This window comes from Lepisosteus oculatus, chromosome 8 (genome assembly GCF_040954835.1).
Source record: "Lepisosteus oculatus isolate fLepOcu1 chromosome 8, fLepOcu1.hap2, whole genome shotgun sequence".
Taxonomy (NCBI): Eukaryota; Metazoa; Chordata; class Actinopteri; order Semionotiformes; family Lepisosteidae; genus Lepisosteus; species Lepisosteus oculatus.
This window is the reverse complement of record NC_090703.1, coordinates 9,259,080-9,277,971: the sequence shown is the minus strand read 5'-3', so window position 1 is coordinate 9,277,971 and position 18,892 is coordinate 9,259,080. Positions and strand designations below refer to the sequence as shown.

Below are 18,892 nucleotides of genomic sequence, written 5' to 3'. Positions count from 1 at the left end.
AACAGTGCTTACATAATTTGACATTTGGATTTTTTTCCCCATGTTTGTCAAAGAAAACTCAGGGGTTCATGTTTTGTTAAATTTTAATAAGAAAACAAAAACACGCGGTTTCTCAAAGTTTTATTTTCATGACTGAAAGTGACTACGGTTAGAGGTAAACGAGGAATGTAGAAAAATTCCAGAGCACAGCTTCTACCAGTAGGATTTCCCCACTATATAGCTGAATCCTATAACTTATGGTTTACAAAAAAAAACATACACATGACAAAATGTGCACATACCTGTATTTCCATCCACTGCTGTAACTGAATGGAACATTGTCATCTATGCAAAGGAAGAAGAGCTGTGCAGCATTGGCTACATTTAGCACATGGCTTATGTAGCAGCCACTGCTTACAGAGGATTTTTTTTATACACAATGCAGATTATGGGCATCAGTCAATGAAAAACAAGTATCCAATACTACATAACATATTTGGTACTTGTATAAGGGGTGGCAGCAACGTCTTCCACATGTATTAATGCATTAATGGGACACTCTTCCTTCTGCTTATAGCTAAAACTACAACTGAACTGGGAACGTAATGTGGAAGTCTTGGATTTGCAGCACACTTTGTTATTGGATAAGCGTTATAATAAATGAACTTGTGCTGGATGCATGGCTGCTTGTTTTGTGAGAAGGATGCTGCTGTACCCTTAAATTGATTTCCAATGTCTGCTCCACAGGGCAGGATACATACATACTCCTTATGGTACAGTGTAAACCATTTTTTCAGACAAAGATATGTTAACAAATTTTACAGAAATGCAAGATCTACTGTATAATACCTAAGGCATTTAAACTGAACATATATGATTTTGTTTGTCAAGACAAAAATAATTGCAAATTGCTCAACTAGATATCTAAATAAAATATGTAACAAAACCAATTAAATACATAGTACTACATCTGTACAAACATCCCAAACTCCTTCGTCAATGTTTGATCTTGATTCCTGGATTGTACCGCTGGGAATGTTCTTACATGGGATCTGATAATATTCCATGAATGCCAACATGCATAAATGGTGTAAACATTTATTAATTTCCTGTATGACACTGTGCATTTCTGCAAAAAAGCCACAGCATAATTGTTCATGTGCAGAACTGACCATTGGTTCTTTTTAGTAAATAAGCAAAAACAAAGCATGAACAGCAAAGCTGACCATACAGATCGATACCCAGTAGACTTTACACTACACTATCAATGCATGTTCCAACTACAGTTCTTGTGCTGTCTTTTTTTTTGCACAAGGCAGTCTCCAGGGAAGATCATTCTTTAAACTGCAGCTAACCAGTTAGGAGCAAAGACTGGCACATAAACTGTGCTTTCTGTCTTTGCTAGAATTATGTTGGGTCGTGGCAATTCTTGAGATGCTAGGAAACAGGTTTCTTTAGAGAGCCATTCAGCCAGTGTGTGATTGTGGTTAGGCCATATCTGACTAAGACTGAGGCAGCCCTGGGATAAGCCTTAATTGACTTGGCTGTGTACACTGGACTGGCTTTTTGGTGTAAAAAAGTATGATGATTTTTAGAAAATAACATGCCAAGCTTTCTAAGAACAGGAAAGATTTTTAAGATTGGATGTACTCGTACATGTCTGTAAGGAAAACAGGTAAATTTTGGAGTTGAATTATTCTGTCTCTTAAAAACAATTAACCAACAACAGGTTCAGGTGAAGAACTCAACGTTTCTTGTAAACTGTGACCTTTGCCAGTGGCTAATAATTTAACCTGAATGGTGCATATCTGAGAAATTATCTAGAAAAAAAAACAAATCGCAGGTTATTTTATGGTAACATAAACGTGTAACACACTACATTCCTGTATATAATAGTTGTTTAATAAGAAGGTAATTTGCTTTTCTAATGTTCTCCCGCATATACCTGAGGCTATATCCCAAACTGTCCCAAGGTGTGGGACTATACACCTCTGTTCTATGTTTTTGGTTTTTGGAATTTAAACAAAGCTGCATGAGCAGCTGTTTCACTTTCAGTGCTAAAACATTACTCTGGATGTTTACAAATAGACAAACCTCAATGTGCAGCCATTTTTTCAGTTGCTTTTTCTTGTCTAGATAATTTATTGTAATCTAAATCTTATTTACATAAATATGTTTTGGGGCAGAATGATATTCCCTATAGTACATTATTGTTAAAGTCATATTTTAAATTGTTATTTTATCCTTTGTTTTTCTAATGACAAGCATAAGCATTCAGTAAAGACAGAGCTCTCAAGCGTATTTTCTATCATGGTATATTGCCCCAATACGAACAAAACATCAGCAGCAATATTCCACAACAATACACATGCCACATTCTTTTGAAACATACTAAAAAAGTATTTAACCAGTGCCTAGCAAGGATGCAAATAGTTACATATCACTTTTTTTTGTTTTGAAACTCTGGGGCAACAGCCACTTTCAGGAAGTAGTAGCAGGGAAGCAAAATAATGTCTCAGCCTGCTTCTCTTTTCCCCAATCCATTGAAATTCAAAACGGACAGCCAGCCTGGAGTTAAATGTTTACAAAACATAATTTAGCATTAGTAAACACAAAAGCTTTATGCGCTGAAAGCAATAAATAAAATCCTCTTTAAAGAGCAGTACTTCTGATATTTATCGCAATTCTTCTGTACATTGTATTCTGCATCGCACGCCTGGAAATGGGGTGTAAGCCATGTATTATTATGGGGACAGTAGACGGAGGAGTCCTGCTTATATGAAATCCCTTAAAGGCAAAATGATGAACAAATCCCATGCAAAACATTCGCTGCACATCACTGGTCCGTCCGAGTGCTTTTTTTGAAGAGAAGGTGGGGCTGGGGGGGACAATCCTGTTTTACTCTTGTGATTTCAGGGCCAGAGCCCTGGTACTGGCACCAGGTCAGGGAGAGATGCCTCTACCGGTCTCACTGGCCTGCCTCTTGCTCTGTCTCAGGAGCCTCAGGGATGCACTGGTGAGGCTGCGATGAAGCCACGAATCCCGACAGGCAAGTGCACTTGTATGACCCCTCTGTGTTCACACAGGCACCATTCTGACACAGCGGGACTTTGTCACTTATGTCTTCGCACTCATTGATATCTGCAAAGAGAAGCAGCGCTGTCAGCATGTCCACAGCAGACGAATGTGGTTTTCATTCGCGGGCTCCTCAAAACGCCGACACAACGGTCATGTCGAAAGGATTGCTTCCCGACACCGTTTCCGGGTTTGTTTCCGTGCCCTCGAGCAAAATCTGCACTGCCAAAAATGAGCAAAGCTTTCCACAAATTTGCTTCAACTTAAAATCAATATTTGCATTGCATCAAATCCATAGGAATGGATTGCAAATGGAAAGCAGCACTTGGTCAATGTAAAGAACATGTTTGACGGTTCTCTGGCAGACCTAACACCCTTGTGGAAGGGATATTCAGTAAATTCTGAATGAGGAGTGCTAACTAACAAACCTATTGTGAAACCACACAGCTGGAGGTGCTGAAGAGCACTGCAAGATGACGTTTGATGCTTATTTGGACAAGCAGAAATACCAAAAAAATAGAAATGTGCTCTACAGTGCTGTCAAAAAACTTAAATTCTAGTTTGTACTAAAGCACTTTCTTGTGGCGTATAGCACATCTTTAAAACAAGTGAAGGATTTAAATGTTCAGTGATGGAGGATGGCTTCATAATGCGTGTGAGAGAGCAATTTGAACATCAGGTTTCAGCGGTGTAATACATTGAACAAGTCAGCTGTTGCCTCTTACATTGAAAGACGTGTATTGTCTGAGACATCCTATCACCGTGATCTCAGAATGGTTTTAATTTCACAGCTGGCAATGGTAAAACGATTGTCATTTTCTCTTGTTACTTTTAAATGACCCTGAATTGTTTATGTCATTTCTAAATTCAAGATGTTGGTGGTATTCTCCCAGTGACAGTTGGAAAGCCTTTCTCTCCCACAAGTGTGTTTTTTTTCTTCACAAATTAGTATTTTTTTTTAAATAATAACATCTAAATCTGTTACATTGCCGTGTTGTGGAAAAAAGTGTAGATCTCTTTAGAGTGTTGCTGAAATTGTTCCATGAAATGAATTCCTATACAACAATGTAATCTTGTCAGTATGTTTAAGAGCAAAGACTTTGATTTCAAACTAAACAAAGAAAATGGAAATTTTGTCAGCTTGAAGTATTACGTAACATGGGTAAAGAAATATTTCTGCTCACCATTAAAGTTGAAAAGGATTCTATGACTTGATGCTCAAGCAGTGTGATGTTTCTTTGGACTCATATATAAAACAACTTTGCAAAAGTAATTCTGGAATACACTTTCCTCCCTCCCAAAAATTAAACAATAATACAGACAGACCTTTTCTCTATTTTTTGGAGTTAGAGGTTTAAATTAATCACATATTGCACAGAGTTTGAATGCAATTCCCTGTCTTCACAGCTTTAATTTCTCTGTTGGTTCAGTAGAAGAATTTCCCTTCTCTGGTTTTGGATTATAATTAAATGATCTCAAATTTAATTTAATTTTAAGACTCCAGAAAATAAGAACTTACCAATACATGCCATTTTGGCTAAATCCAGCTCGAAACCATCAAAGCAGTCACATGTGTACCCTTCCCGAACACGGACACATCGGCCATTTTCACAGCCATTCAAAATCCCACATTCCTCTGCGCGCAGGCCCTCAAATCCGTCATATCGATCTGATCGGGCGAAACGAGAAAGAAGCGTCATTTCAACGTAGGGCAGCGACACGATGCAAGATGAATCCATCAAGCGCGTCTTGCGGTTTTCTACAAGCCGGCGCTGTGTCAGACACCACGGACTCCTACCCCTGTAGGGATCCACCAGGCGAGGCGCAAACTCTCGTGGCCTCAAGACGGGGACTCTCGCTCTCTCTCTGGAACCGTAGTCATCCGTGGGGTCCTGCCCAGGAAAGATGATGCCCGTGTGCGGGTCCTGGGGCCCGTACTCTGGACCCAGGTTGTGATAGTATTGACCACCAGCTATATCTCCGTAGCCTGGGCCGTACACGGGGCTGTCGGGGCCATACTCATAGCCCGGCCTCTCTCGGTGGCCATCCGCTCCTTCAAGCCCCCGTTGGGGCTTGTTGCACAGGGTTGCGTAGTGCGCTGCAGCAAAATGAGAGAGGATTTTCAAGAAGAGCCATTCTTAAATGCAATGAGCCGTAGCCATGGTATTCAAATCCCTCCGTTACCTATTTTGCTTCAGAAAAATAAAGTGAGACTGTACCGTATCTTACTGTAACTCGGGAAAGTTTGGGCGAAATTCAATTCAAGCTTGATTTTCCCCTAGGGGAAATTTGTTTTATGGCACAGTCAAACACAACACAATGACCAATAAGAAAGGAGACTGGTCTTGTGATTTCTCGGAGTACGAGTTCATTTTGTCATCATGCTTGTGAACAACAACAGGGTGACCATTATGAAGCATGTGCAGCTGAACCGAACTTGGTTTGTTTGAGTGTCAACGCAAGCCTACTTGGCATTCCTTACCAGACAACCTACTGGGACAGAAGGCACACTGGTCCCCCCAGGCCACTCCGTAAAGACAGCAGCATTCAGTGTATGTGGTCCTCTTATTAAGCAAAGGATTTGAACACATTGAATTTTCTGTCAGCCTTTGCCAGCAGATTTCCATGTGGATTCTTTCATCTGGATTCAGGTGGTCTTCTGGAGAAAGAGGTACACTTCTGATTGTCTGGGATTTTAAAAAAAGGCAGTATGCTACTACTTTGTTTCAGGATTTAGGCCTCCGCTGTTAAAAGGGGTGACATTTAACAATGCGAACCTGGAAATGAACAGTGAAACACAAGCCAGAGGACGCAAGTGGAAACTATGTGGGAGCACATTTAAAATAGAACAGGCAGCACTGTTTTACTCAAATGGTTGTGGGAGTAGGTCATAAGCTACCTAGCCACAAAGATAAAGCAGTTACACTGGCTTCCTTCATGAAGCTGGATGCGATCCTTGGCTCAATCAGCTACTAACTACCAAAAGGTTTACAAGTACCAGGTGGCCTCTCGTATGTGACTTTTCTTATGTTCTTAACTGCACACGATGACATGAAGTATCCCTCATACAATGGCCCCCTGCTCCTTCTGAGGCAGACCAAGCTGTGCGTGCCCCTGACCGTCACTGAGCGCCTTACCGTCTGTGAAGTTGGCGGCGATGCAGCGCCTGCGGGTACTGTCGAGAAGGAGGGGCGGGCTGCAGAAGCAGTTGAAGGACCCTGGGGTGTTGACACAAGTGCCATCCACACAGGTGTCCTCCACCTCGCACTCATTGTGGTCTGATGTAGAGGGAATGGCACAGTTAGAGAGCGCAGCCAGAACCAGGCCACATGCAGCTGCATGGAGTGTGCATATTCCTCCAATTAGTAAATGGTCCTTAATACATTTTGTGTGCCTTCATGAAACTCTTACAAAAAAAGCTAACTTTTTTCCTCCCCATTTCCCCAGAATATGCCTGTTTGCACTTATGGAACAGTGTGATGGAGACTGCTTTACCTAGGCATGCCAGCCGGATCGTGTCATAGTAGTAGCCCATACGGCAGTAACAGGAGTACCCAGAATAGATATTGACACAGCTGCCGTCTGTACAGATTTCTGAGCCAAACATCTCACATTCATCAGCATCTGGAAACGGTGAAAAAATGAAGTGAATCCAACTCCAATAATTAGTACAAAAAGAAAAACCAAAAGGCAGCCCTTGATTACTTAATGTCTGTATTAACTGTTCTGTTATCTATACTATGCCTGTATCACTATACTATACAGTATAGTATACTGTATATACTATGCCTGTATTCACAGTTCTAACTTGAGAACGCTGATAAAAAGGGGCTTGTTGTTTCTTGTCTATTGGTTTCTCTAACAACAACAAAAAAACAAAATCGGATCAGGTACAATCGAAATACAGCGCAATAAGGTTTGACCACATTTGATCAGGGAAATTAAACCTCGGTGGTCATTTCATGGCCAGAAAGAAGAATGTGGTAATGGCTCCTCACAACAGTTCTTGGCACCACACTTCCACTGGTTCATGCTTAGAAATGTTTGTTACCGCCTTCCCCAATAACAGGCCAAATGGGACAAACAGCCCTCTCTTGTTGGTAACTGTTCCTATGTTTGCCCTTGTGGTTCATGATTATGCCATATTAAGACTTGATTTTAAAAGTGTCACTAAAATAGGAATCAAGTCCTTTCCGTCATCTCCAAAACCAAATATTTACCATAAACAGTATGAGAACCACAAATGCGACTATAGTATTTTTCATTGTGGTTGGTAAGGAAAAAAAATCCTACTTCTTATCAGCATGAATAACAGGTACATAATGGCATGTATCTGGATTAGATGTGAAGGTGGACACCCTGACAGGACACACTGACCTTTAAACAGCTGCTGTGCGAGGCCAAGGGAGGGGCTATCCACAGACAGGACTCCTTTCCCATGAGGGCAGAGCTCATCGTATTCAACTGGAAGTCAAAACCACGTTCATTTAGCAACAATGCAGACTGTGGAGAAGGGTTTTGTGCAGGTAGAAGTAAAACAATCGTATGTAATAATTCTAGCTTGCTGCCAAAGGATTCCATTCCTCCAGGCAATGTTTAGGAATGTGCAATCTTAAGTGTGCTTCAGGGGAAAATGAGCATTCCTGAATTTCCATTCATGAATTGTATCCCTCCATTACCTGTCAGTTTGCTGATAAGGCACAGGTTCCATTTTCACACATGGCTACTTGCCAGGATATTTTGTATTAGTTATGTTGCACAGAGCCTGTCATACTGTAACTAAAGTATAGCTAAAGGAAACATGCCTATGGTGTTTGCTCTCTCAAAATGGCTTACATTTTGCTTTGGCTTATGTAAAATACACACATTAAATAAAAAACAGCTGTATGTGATGTACTGGACCTCACTGTTGGTCTGTGCTTCTACAGAACTCGGACTGCAGTCTTTCTTTTCATCTCAAACCTCAATGAAATACTTGAAATGAACAAGTAGATAAGAAATCAAACAGTCTTTGTTGTACACATCTTAATCGGCTGTTATTTAAAGGGTGCCTCTAAGGTATGGGACCTAACCTGGCACCTGAGGACTAGTGTTGCCCATCCCCATTCCTACCTCTTCCAGCAGGGGGACAGGGGTAGATCTCACAGTTGTCCCCCCAGCCAGCCCCCACAGTACAGCAGCACTCCTGCATGGTAGTGTTTCGGGACAAGACATTGTCACAGAAATTGTCATCTTCCAGATTGTAATAACATTCTTTCCTCTCCTTCTCGTCTGCAGACAACACATAATCCCTGGAGATTCCTCCGCGGCCCTGGCCTGAAACCAAGAGATCCTTAATAAGTATTCGTTATAATATGTATAATAAGGAATTCCACCTAGTTACGGTGGGGGTCTAAATAAGCAACGTAGTTTTCTTACTACTAGGTCTGAAACAACAACAGAATCATCCAGAAACAATGAAATGGCCCTTTTAGCTTGATTTAGTTTAAAGTCTCTTCTTAGGTTCCGGAGAGTGCAACAAATAACCACAAGATGGCAGAAGTTTGCTTCACCTAAATTGTACTTAACAAGGTCTCTGCTCCAGCAGCTCATAGAAACATTATGCAACAGTGTCAAAGTACACACTGCAATCACATTCCTAATCAGAGCTTTTACTGTACGGAAAAATGGCATTTACATCATTTCTAAACATTTCAGTTGGAAAAATTGGCACTCCAAGATGGATTTCAGTGAAATGCACTAAAGTACACACATACGGTATATGCTCAATTAAATTATACAGAAGTGACAACACAAGGACACAGACATTGTAGCACAAGATCATTCTTTCCATCTATTGAAATGTACAACTAACTACATTTCATTACTCTATTTACATTGAAAAAATTCATGCAGACATTTAGTCTAAAAATATTCTGATACATTTTTGCCAGAAAACCTCAGCATATTCATATTTTCCTTTTTATTGATGGGACTTTTTATTGATTAGGTAACACTGTCTTCAATGAAGCTTTAAGAAAAACAGTCTAGTTCCAATTGTATTTTCTGGTGAAGTGAAATTCAAATTCCCTTTTTTTTGCTTGCATTTCAGTTCTAAGATGTAATGGGTAGATGTAAAGATGTAAAATTGTAGATCACTATACGTATTCCAAATTAATGAAGTAAACTGTCACTTAAACTACAACACAAAAGTGTTCACTGAGCATGACACTAGTTCGATTTCACTTATAGTGGGCCTATATTTAGGGAATGACAAGGACAAGATAATGTTAAAATAAAGGCTCAACCATGAACTGTGATCCCACAGCTTCTTTGCAAAAACCCTTACTTAACTAGGTACTTTTGCACATATCCCATGCAGGATCCTATTGTTTTCCATTTGAAACTAATGATATACTTTTCACCTTACGAATATCTGGGTGTGCAAAGCCTGTTTTCCTTGCTGCTCAGACCCCTTACCTGTCAGTAGAGGGTTGTGGCACTGGCTTGTCAAGGGGTTGAATTCCTCGTTTTCGTTGGGGCAGAGGCACAGGAAGGTGCCCTCCACGTTCTCACAGAAAGCCGTCCCGCACAGCGCCGTGCTCATCTCGCACTCATTGATGTCTGTCAGCGAAGCCCAGACAGATCACAGCCTGTCATCTCATCCTCAGTCAAGACCTCTCTCTCTTTTTCCCTTTCTCAGAAGCCTGCCTATGCAATGTATCAGCACACTGGTCCTTTTGAACCAGCTGTCTACAGTTACCTGCCACTGGGGCAAGTGGCTTCCACTCACATGCCCTGAAGACAGTCCCATGAGGTAGGATTAAAATAAAACGCATAACAAAACAAAACAGACTCCGCTATTCCTGAGAATGTATATAACAATCTCGATCATTTAAGATAAGATAAGAGATAAGATCACTTTATTAGCCATATACAATTTCCTGCATTAGGAATTTGTCTTTTCGCACACCCCAACTTGCTCTCCATGAGACACACAGACACAGACAGGGAGAGAAGCTGGGGGTCAGAGCACAGGGTCAGCCATTGGACAGTGCCCCTGGACCAGTTGGGGTTAAGGGCCTTGCTCAGGGGCTCAACAGAGTAGGATTCCTCTTCCAGCCATGGGATTTGAACTGGCAACCTTCCAGCCACAGGCACAGATCCTTAGCCACTCTGCCTCCAATTTGCTAAAGAAACACACATAGGTGAAAACACCTTGGGAGAAGCAGGAGTGCCGCAGCCCTGCCGTCTGTGTAACATACCCACACACTCTGGGTTCCCCGGCGGGCTGGTGTAGCCCTGGTCGCACAGGCAGCGGTACGAGCCGTCCATGTTCTCACAGATGCCATGTTTCCCACAGATGGTCTTATTCGTGCACTCGTCGATGTCTTCGCGGAACATGTGGAAAGAGAGACGGTGATGTAGGACACGAGACCTTCCACCGCTTAACGCTGTAATCTGTTAAAGCCCAGACTGACTTAACTGCAGAGCTCATCTCCCAATATTTGATCAATGGTACTTTACAGCCATGCAACCAACTTAAAAACATCGAGCTACAACACAATGAACGGGCTGACAAGTGTCTTCTAATTAGTATTACATAACCAAGGGACCCAGTTTAAGGACATGAGAGGTCTCTCATCCACATAAGGCATCGGAACACTGTTGCAGAATTTTTAATCTGATGTAAATGACCATTCTTGATCCATAGATGCTTTAAAGACATTTCCACTTGCAATATAAAACACAACACAAGGCACAGAGTATAAACGCCAAGGCATCTGATACCATTCAGGCTAGTTTGTGTTTCCTTTGAGAAAAACCTAGGATCTGGAACAGTTCAGTTTTGATCCGAAACAGTTCCAAAACTGACATGACAGACTGACGAAATAATGTCATGACAAGACCAAAGAGGGCTGAAACAGTTTTCACCTACAAAGGGAAGAGAAGCAAGCTTCTGTTATGCAGCAGCAGGAACACGGAAGTGTGAGATTTTGATTAAAAAGTAGGACAGAAAGCTTATCTTTTAAAATTTAGTCCCATGATGAGTAGTAGGTGTCACTATCAAATATGATAAATGTGTACACAATAAGAGAAAATCAAACTAACATCACCATGAAGAACCTTACCATAAAGAAGCTTTTAAAAGGTACATCAAGTAAAGCAATTTTTCAAATGTCCTGTGGACTGACTAAAATATAAACTGAAACAGGATAGTCTGCCTTGAGATAAACAGTAACTATAAACCAATAAGTCTTATTTCCATTACATGGAATATTATATAGATGATAATTAGAACTTAACTAGGGGGATCATCTGTACAGTAATAGAACAATAAACAAGGATTTAGAAAAGACTGGTTTTGCTTAGCTCACTTGTCAGATGTATTTGAACATGGAACAGCAGTAACATATGGTATGGTACATGCAATCAGAGCATATGGTATATTTTCAGAATGAAGTGTAGATTTTCAGAAAGTTTTTGATAACGTTCCCCATAAAAGAATACTTCTTAAAATGTAGGTAGTAGGCATCCAAAGTAATATATAGATTTAGACTAGAACTAGTAAATACCTAGAAAACAAACTAAGTTCAATATAATTTGGGGAGTACCTCAAGAATCTATATTTAGACCACTGATCTTCCTAATTTATATCAATGACTGATCATATCTGGTATAATAAAGTTTGCAGACCAAAACAGAAGGAAAAAAGCAGAGTCCTCAAAGGAAATCTCCCAAAGATTAAACAATTCCTGATAGGGCAGACACCGGGTGGATGTAGTGCTGTGTGTTACATGCAGGTAGCACAAAATAAAAATACTACAAGACTCGCCAAAGTTTGAAGAAGCCACCTATTTAAAAGTAAACAATATCATCATCGTTAAAAGTGTACAATTGAAATAAAAGGATGTTTGAATATTCTGATCAATTTAACTGCACTTCAAAAAAGACATACTGTAACTGCTCTGGAATCAAGTCTATAGAAGAGCAACCAGGTACGTTCTGGGGCTCAAAAGAAAACCTTCCGCTGAGGGGCTGAAAGAATTGAATCTTGTTAGTCTTGAACAGAGAAGACTGTAAGAAGACCTGATTATAATTCTCAAAGGCACTAAGTCAACTAGATGAACTTTTCAGAATCAACACTGAAACAGGAATCAGAGGACATAAGTGGAAACTACCAGGATTTAAACCAGAACAGGAAACACCTGTTCAAAGGACTGGGGGACTCTGAAACAAACTACCCATTTATATTACATCAAAGTTGAAACAACTTCATGTGGTAAAATTGCACAAGGTTACTGTCATTTGACCACAGATTTCCTGTGGATTCCTGTGGTTTCAATATTCTTTATTTACACTGAAGAATGGATGAAATCTCATTTAGCTACTAGCAACTCAACAAGTCCTCTAACCTGCAACCTTTATTATCATCTTATGCTTTTAAATTGTTTTTTTTTTCAGACATGTCAGACAGAATACTGTTACAATAATTTTTTAATAGTGTGTGAAGACTGCTGAGTCAACCCACAGTTAGGAATAAGGTTATGCTGTAATTTAACAATTTACAGTTACTTTGCACAGAATCTCATGAGCTAAATGTTTAAGACAAGCATTAGAGACACCATTTTGAGTCGTTTTATTGCATAATAATTTGTACCAGCTGGAAGAATGTGGAGCTTTTATAGCCAAGCATCAAACAAAGACCAGGGACAAACATTTTTACAACTGCAGCACAGCAATAGAGGTAATTAAAATTAAAATCTCTATAAGGCTGCTGGAAACACTGTTGCGACCTGCAGACAAGATTTTTCAACAATTCATTTGGAGAGAATCTTATACTGTATGTGTTTGCAAAGGAGTGTCTGTGACCCAGGGAAGCAATGCGGAAGAGGTTAGTGGTACGCAGCTCAGTGCTGAATGACATCCAGTGGAACAAAACAGCAGCACCACGTGCTCCTGGAACTGGCCTGGGATTCTCAGCAATGAGAAAGAACAGGTTTTCCAACAGTCTCCTTCAGTGTGGCAGATTGTAGTAAGAACATGTACAGTATTAAACAAAGACAATCAGTGCAATTCTTTTCACTATTATCACATAATACACAGGTTTACCATAAGTTATACCAGCCTTCCACAGACCCAGATCACCAGATCACTCAGATTCTCTTCTAAAAGCCACTACTAAGAGCAGATACTTGCTGGTACAGTGCATTCAGAAAAGTTTTGTTCAAGGAAATATGGAATTCTCATTTTTTTTGAAAGGCTCAGTTTGGTAATGTCGATTAATGTTTGACCCCAGGCTCAAACCCAGGTCCACTCCTCCAGACCCTAGCAGCGCTCAGAGTGGCTCCTCCTCAGTGCCGCTGGCCTCCGTCCTGCGAAATTAAAAAGATCCGACCACGGATAGCATTTGCTTATTTAAAAGAAGAAGAACATGCAGCTCTCCAATTGGATTTGAGTAACAATTGCATTTGATCTTATCACGGGTGCAACGCAGCATCCCCAGGAAATATTCTTTGTAAACTGATTACATGTAATGTTTGCATATTGAGATGCACATCAGCAAAGTCTGGTAGTAGGCAGGTGGTTGGGGGAAGGGGAGATGGCTGCACTTTTACGGGCTGTTTAAGACTTTTGAAAACAGGCCGCCAATTAAGAACAGAACACGTGTGCCTCTCTGAGGGTGTAGATGGCCGTGGGCGAAGGAAGCGCCGTGCCAGACAGGAGTGCGCCTGCAGCGGCCCAGCTCGGCCCTGTCTGACTGGGAAATCCTGCCCCCCCCCGTGTTGCACTCCCACACAGCTGGACCACCCCCAGACCTGGAACAGCGCCACTCGGTCAGGACTACCCGGGTAGGGGCTTTCTTACGCAATAAAAAAAATAAAGGTTTTGGTCTGGAAGGGCAAGACTGTGGTCATGGCTTTGGCCTTTCTCCATGGGGGTGGGTGTAATTGTGGAACGGAGGTGGTATGAAATTAAAAGAAACAAGAGATTTCGTGCTGCGGGCCTTTTCAGTGTTCCAAATAGCACAACATTTAGGAACGCTTCCTCAAATATCTATTAACTCTCCATGTTCTCTCTGAGTGAGCTGCACTGGAAAGCTTCCACGTACTGTATCATGGTTTGAAAGCCTCCCCCCATCTCTCCACATGGTGCAGACACACTGCTGGACATATTTATCCCCACCTGGATTACCTTACAAACACACTGAATGCAGGAGCGATGGCCTATTCTTTCTTATTGCATTCTGCCCCAGTTTATCCTCATTCTGACAAAGCCTTATTCCTGAGCTTATTCTTATTCACTGTGCGAACACAAAATGGTACACACTTTGTACACGCCATAAACCCTGACTAACGCTTCACACATGTTGCAGAATCACTATAGGCGGTAGAATGTAAAACTGTTAATTACTCAAAAAGCTTGGTGTAGAAATTTATCAGACAAAATGCAGCCTTAGAACACTTTTTACATGCCTAGGGTGACATTCATCAGAAACACCTGCAACAAAACCACAGGACACCTCTAATGTACAGTATCTGTCTGGAGAAGCCTTATTAAGATTGTGAAAACAGGTAGTGAACCTCCACGTTCCTTTTGAGCCTCAATATGATTAAGAAAAAAAAATTGAAGGGTAGAAGAAATCAGTGCTGAGGCTTTAAAAGTACTTTTTCAAGGATACGACAATAGTCCATTTGGGATCGTGATTACACACACCAGTTAATAGTTAGCACAGACTTCTGACAAGGCCGTGAGCACACAATTGGAATCAGAACAAAGACTGAAGTACAGAAAGTAACAAGCTATCCAAGTTCTTGCCTCTGTGGGGGTTTCTGCCTGCAGTGCTCTGACACCAACACTAACACTAACCAATCAAAGACACAACACGACTACTGCCATTATTCTCCACCCTCATGTACACTGTAAACCCCGACAGACAGAAGCTTAAGACGTGTTGCTCACTGTTGAGAAACCTAAGAACAGTCAGAGAAGTCTGTGTATACAGGTGGCGGTGTTTTCTGCCAGAAAAATAATACACTCAGCTATAAGTTCTAAAAAACAAAGACGGCATCTCACAATTTGATCCGTAAATTTCCATTGAACTTGCTTATGCAAACCTTTGCTTCAGTCTTTTTAAGCAAGGGACTTTTTTTCCCATGAACTTGTGGTTACAACAGTGTTGCCTAACTGGCAAAAACTGTTTTTTAATATTGTTTTAGAAGTCTGGCATCCTTTCCAAGACTTGCTAATGAGGTGCGATCTCCAGCTACAAATTGCATCTAGCTGTGAGAGACAGTGAGGTGTTGCTAGGATAAAAGCCTACCATTTCCACGGGTGTGCTTTAAGAAATTCCACTGACACCAGTAAATTTCAAGGTTTAACAAGGCAAAAATCAAGATCATTAACAGCAACTTGTCCACCTGCCGTGCAGTCAGAAGTAGATGCAGTTGTGGTGGAGCAAACGCTTAAATTAATTCAAAAGAGCAAGGTTATAAGAAAAATATGCAGGCCTATTTAGTTACCTAAAACAAGAACAGAAAATGTGCCTATTTTCCTCTATTTCAAATTTTGCGATTCTTGCTTCATCCAGTAACAACATGGATGCTTTTGTTTATCTTTGTCTTATTTCATATGCAAAACATATCCTGAAGGGGAAGATCGTTTGCTTTCTACAGTGTTACAGATATTCCACAGCATATAAATGTGTAAATTCTAACTATTCTTTTGTGCATGTATTTATGTGTTATTAAAGAGCAGTTGCACTGGACTTAAATCTGATTGGGTTTTGAATGAGACACTAACGCTTCCATGCATTACGTTTCATAATTATGAATGGCATGACGTTTTGTTAATCTCATGGTTTCAGTCAGTAGGAAGAGAATTCCATGTTCTGAATACTGAAGAACAAGTTACTTGGATCGCTGTAACCAATTTTCATGGCATATAACTAAGCATTCGTATTTATAGACATTAATCTTCTTTAAAATGTGTGGTAACTGTATTGCCCACTTTCTTTTTATGCGTGTCCTACATTAACCAACCAAGGACCTGTTCCTTAACATACGACACTGTGGATATACTTTGAAAAAAAAACAAATTTTCCAATCTTTGCATCCCCTCACTAAATGCCTGACATACAAACCCCAAAAATGAAACTTTCTGACATTTGTAGCACTCAGTCAAGGTGATATCCAACTGTCGAGAGTGCAAAAGAGCAGTCCAGATTACAGAGAAACAAAAGACTGATCTAAACCTTCTGACACGAGTGCCATAAAGAGGTCTTGTGACATCACTAATGTCTTTATGGTATTTTATAATTGGTCTAACTAAAAGCTGCAGAACAAAATATTTGGTAGGAAAGAAAAATGGGATAATAAGGAACATATTTATTTAGATGTGAAAAATAACTAGTCTAGAAAGCTAGACAACATGAGAGAGGAGAAAGACTGCCAGATAAATTGAGTAAGACAGTCTTCCCTGGAACCCAATTTGCTCTTGTTTTGACTTCTATCCATTACACTACAGATCAGAAGTATGGAACTGACTGCAGATAGAGAGCACTCCCAGAGACATTTCACTGTGCTCTCTCCTGACATATGGAGTGATTTACACAGCACATACTGTAAGAAGAGCAGTACACCCGTCCATAGTAAAACCACCACATGCGTGACAGTGGCGGCACCCATACGAACAGTGCTTCTCTCTCTAGACCAGCAAACGCATTCATTAAATAAAAGTCTTTCATAGGTATAGGATATCCTTGTTGCTTCTTTTTAAGGTTTAACAGCACAGGAGGTCTCAGTGCTGTGGAGGCTTGAGATTCAGATATTGGCTTAACTCCACCAGAGTGAATGCAGAAACGCTGTGGTCTGCAATAAGAAGGCACGACTGGAATTAGAAGTGGCAACACCAGTCTTGGATTGAACTTCAACAATGATTGACTGCTGAACAAGAAAACGTTTATGAGCTTGCATACACACCCTTCTCCCACTTCGCTAAGACTCCTTCTGGATGATACAAATGTAGAGAATTACTGGGTACAATGTGGCACTCCAGTCTAGAGATTTGAAAGAAAAGAGTTCAAGCTTGGACTCTTAAAACACTACAGTAAATGAGGAAACTCACTGCAGCTGCTGACACTTTTCTTGCAGATTAAGTTCTGTATTTCATCTTGTTTGCAAGACTTTAGCTTTCAATTGAAATATTTAAGTTAATAAATAAGGGGGGTTTGTATTGTAAATAGGATGAAGGAGGACTGATTAAGGTTTGTTGCTCACCAAGTACCATTTATTCAGCTCGCTTCTTTATTCTAAAGAAGCTCTTAGAGATTCCAAATGCACGCTGTACTGCTGTGCTGAACAATCTTTAAAAGCCAATAAAAAGCTGTTGTTCTTCTGCACAACAAGGCTAATCAATCCCACAATCCCACAAACAGTTCTTTAGAAACTTCTAGTCCAATATAAAAGCAGTAATGAGAAAAGCTGCACTTGGTTTGCAAGTGAGAAAAGACTAACAACAATATTAACATTTTCTTCGCAAACAATTCTTTATTCGCTTCAGAGAATCTGATGTTCTGGATAAAATCATCACTGTTCTTTCAGGCCACAGAAATTCATCAAAATAATGGCAATATCAGACACACTCTGTCACGCCGGGCCCCTGTTGTATGCTATGTACGAGAAGATGAAGCCAGTCTTTATTCATGCTGACAAGTTTCGTTCTGCCAGTCATAACTTGACAGGAGGAGCAGGCTTTAACACGCCCCACCACTAGATGGCGTTACTAACTACAGAAAGGAGCCGCATGGAATATGATGCTTTTCTGAGCAATGTCTTGCCAAGCAGTTTGTGCGGATGGAGGGTGGAGTATCCTATATAAGTTAAGAAACCGAGAAACAAAAGTTTGAGCTATCCATGTGACCGCATTAATAACTTGGCCAGTGCCCCTCTACCAAACAAAAGAATTATTCTTCATTGCTTTAATATTGTAAGCACATTTTTGGAAATATGTTACGTTTGACAGAACCATGAGTTAAGACCCACACACACCCACTATTAATGTGCAGCACATTGCACTGAATACTAACCTCTGTGGCTGAGGTTCTGCTGTTGCATTTCTGTTATTACTGATCTCTTATTCCCTCAGCGCTTGACAAGCAGATTGTCTCCATCTGGAGGGCTTATTCATACATTCAAGAAGTGTGTTTTATACTGTAGAACTTGGGGTCCAAACGCTAATTTCTTTTACTTCGCTTAAAGTATTCCTTGAAGCCACAGGTCGTTGTGCATTTCAGATCAGTTCTTTGGACATTTTCATAATTTAAGAAACAAGAAAAAGTGTTATTTTTAACATCTGACCTGGAAGTACAAGGCAAAAGTTTAAACTGAAAAAATATCTCAATTTTTCAGTTTAAATGTCTCAATCACTTGCTGAACATCCTACTTGTTCATTTGTTTCCCATTACAGATCACTCCATAAAAATCTAAGCCAGTGAGCAAGAGGTCAATGATCCCATTGTAAACGCAAAAACATTTCCCTGAGTTAACACCCATCTTATAGTGGTACTGTGGGACTGACATAGCAAACTGACCTATTTCAAGTCTGTTTACTAAGGATAATGCTGCTGTGTTACCATGCCCATTCCTGATTGAGAACTGCTAGCGGCCAGCTTTATAGCAGGGTGATGCCCAGCCATTAGAAGACAGGGATGCAGTTATAACAAGGCTTTGCTGAAATAGCCCTGTTTTTGTTTTTGTTTTATGACTGAAAAAAACTAAGAAAGCAGAGCCAAAAACAACCCATTACAGATATTTCATTTCTCGTGGGAAATCAGAAATTACAAGGTCTGAAATTTCGT

General features: G+C 40.5%; 1 protein-coding gene across 3 annotated transcripts in view; it reads right to left on the bottom strand.

Moving 5' to 3' along the window:
• Window positions 1–103: 103 nt before the first annotated feature.
• The window catches only part of LOC102688782 (latent-transforming growth factor beta-binding protein 2), a 128,145-nt gene continuing 109,356 nt past the window's right edge, over window positions 104–18,892 (bottom strand). For all 3 annotated transcript variants that reach the window (XM_015350349.2, XM_015350353.2, XM_015350352.2), the window contains 10 exons: window positions 10,299–10,424; window positions 9,514–9,657; window positions 8,167–8,370; window positions 7,432–7,518; window positions 6,550–6,678; window positions 6,192–6,332; window positions 5,537–5,713; window positions 4,853–5,152; window positions 4,574–4,723; window positions 104–3,120 (listed from right to left, as the gene is read on the bottom strand). In XM_015350349.2, the coding sequence (XP_015205835.2) occupies window positions 2,948–3,120; window positions 4,574–4,723; window positions 4,853–5,152; window positions 5,537–5,713; window positions 6,192–6,332; window positions 6,550–6,678; window positions 7,432–7,518; window positions 8,167–8,370; window positions 9,514–9,657; window positions 10,299–10,424 (1,631 nt within the window). In that variant the 3' untranslated portion in view covers window positions 104–2,947. The remainder of the gene's footprint in view (window positions 3,121–4,573; window positions 4,724–4,852; window positions 5,153–5,536; window positions 5,714–6,191; window positions 6,333–6,549; window positions 6,679–7,431; window positions 7,519–8,166; window positions 8,371–9,513; window positions 9,658–10,298; window positions 10,425–18,892) is intronic.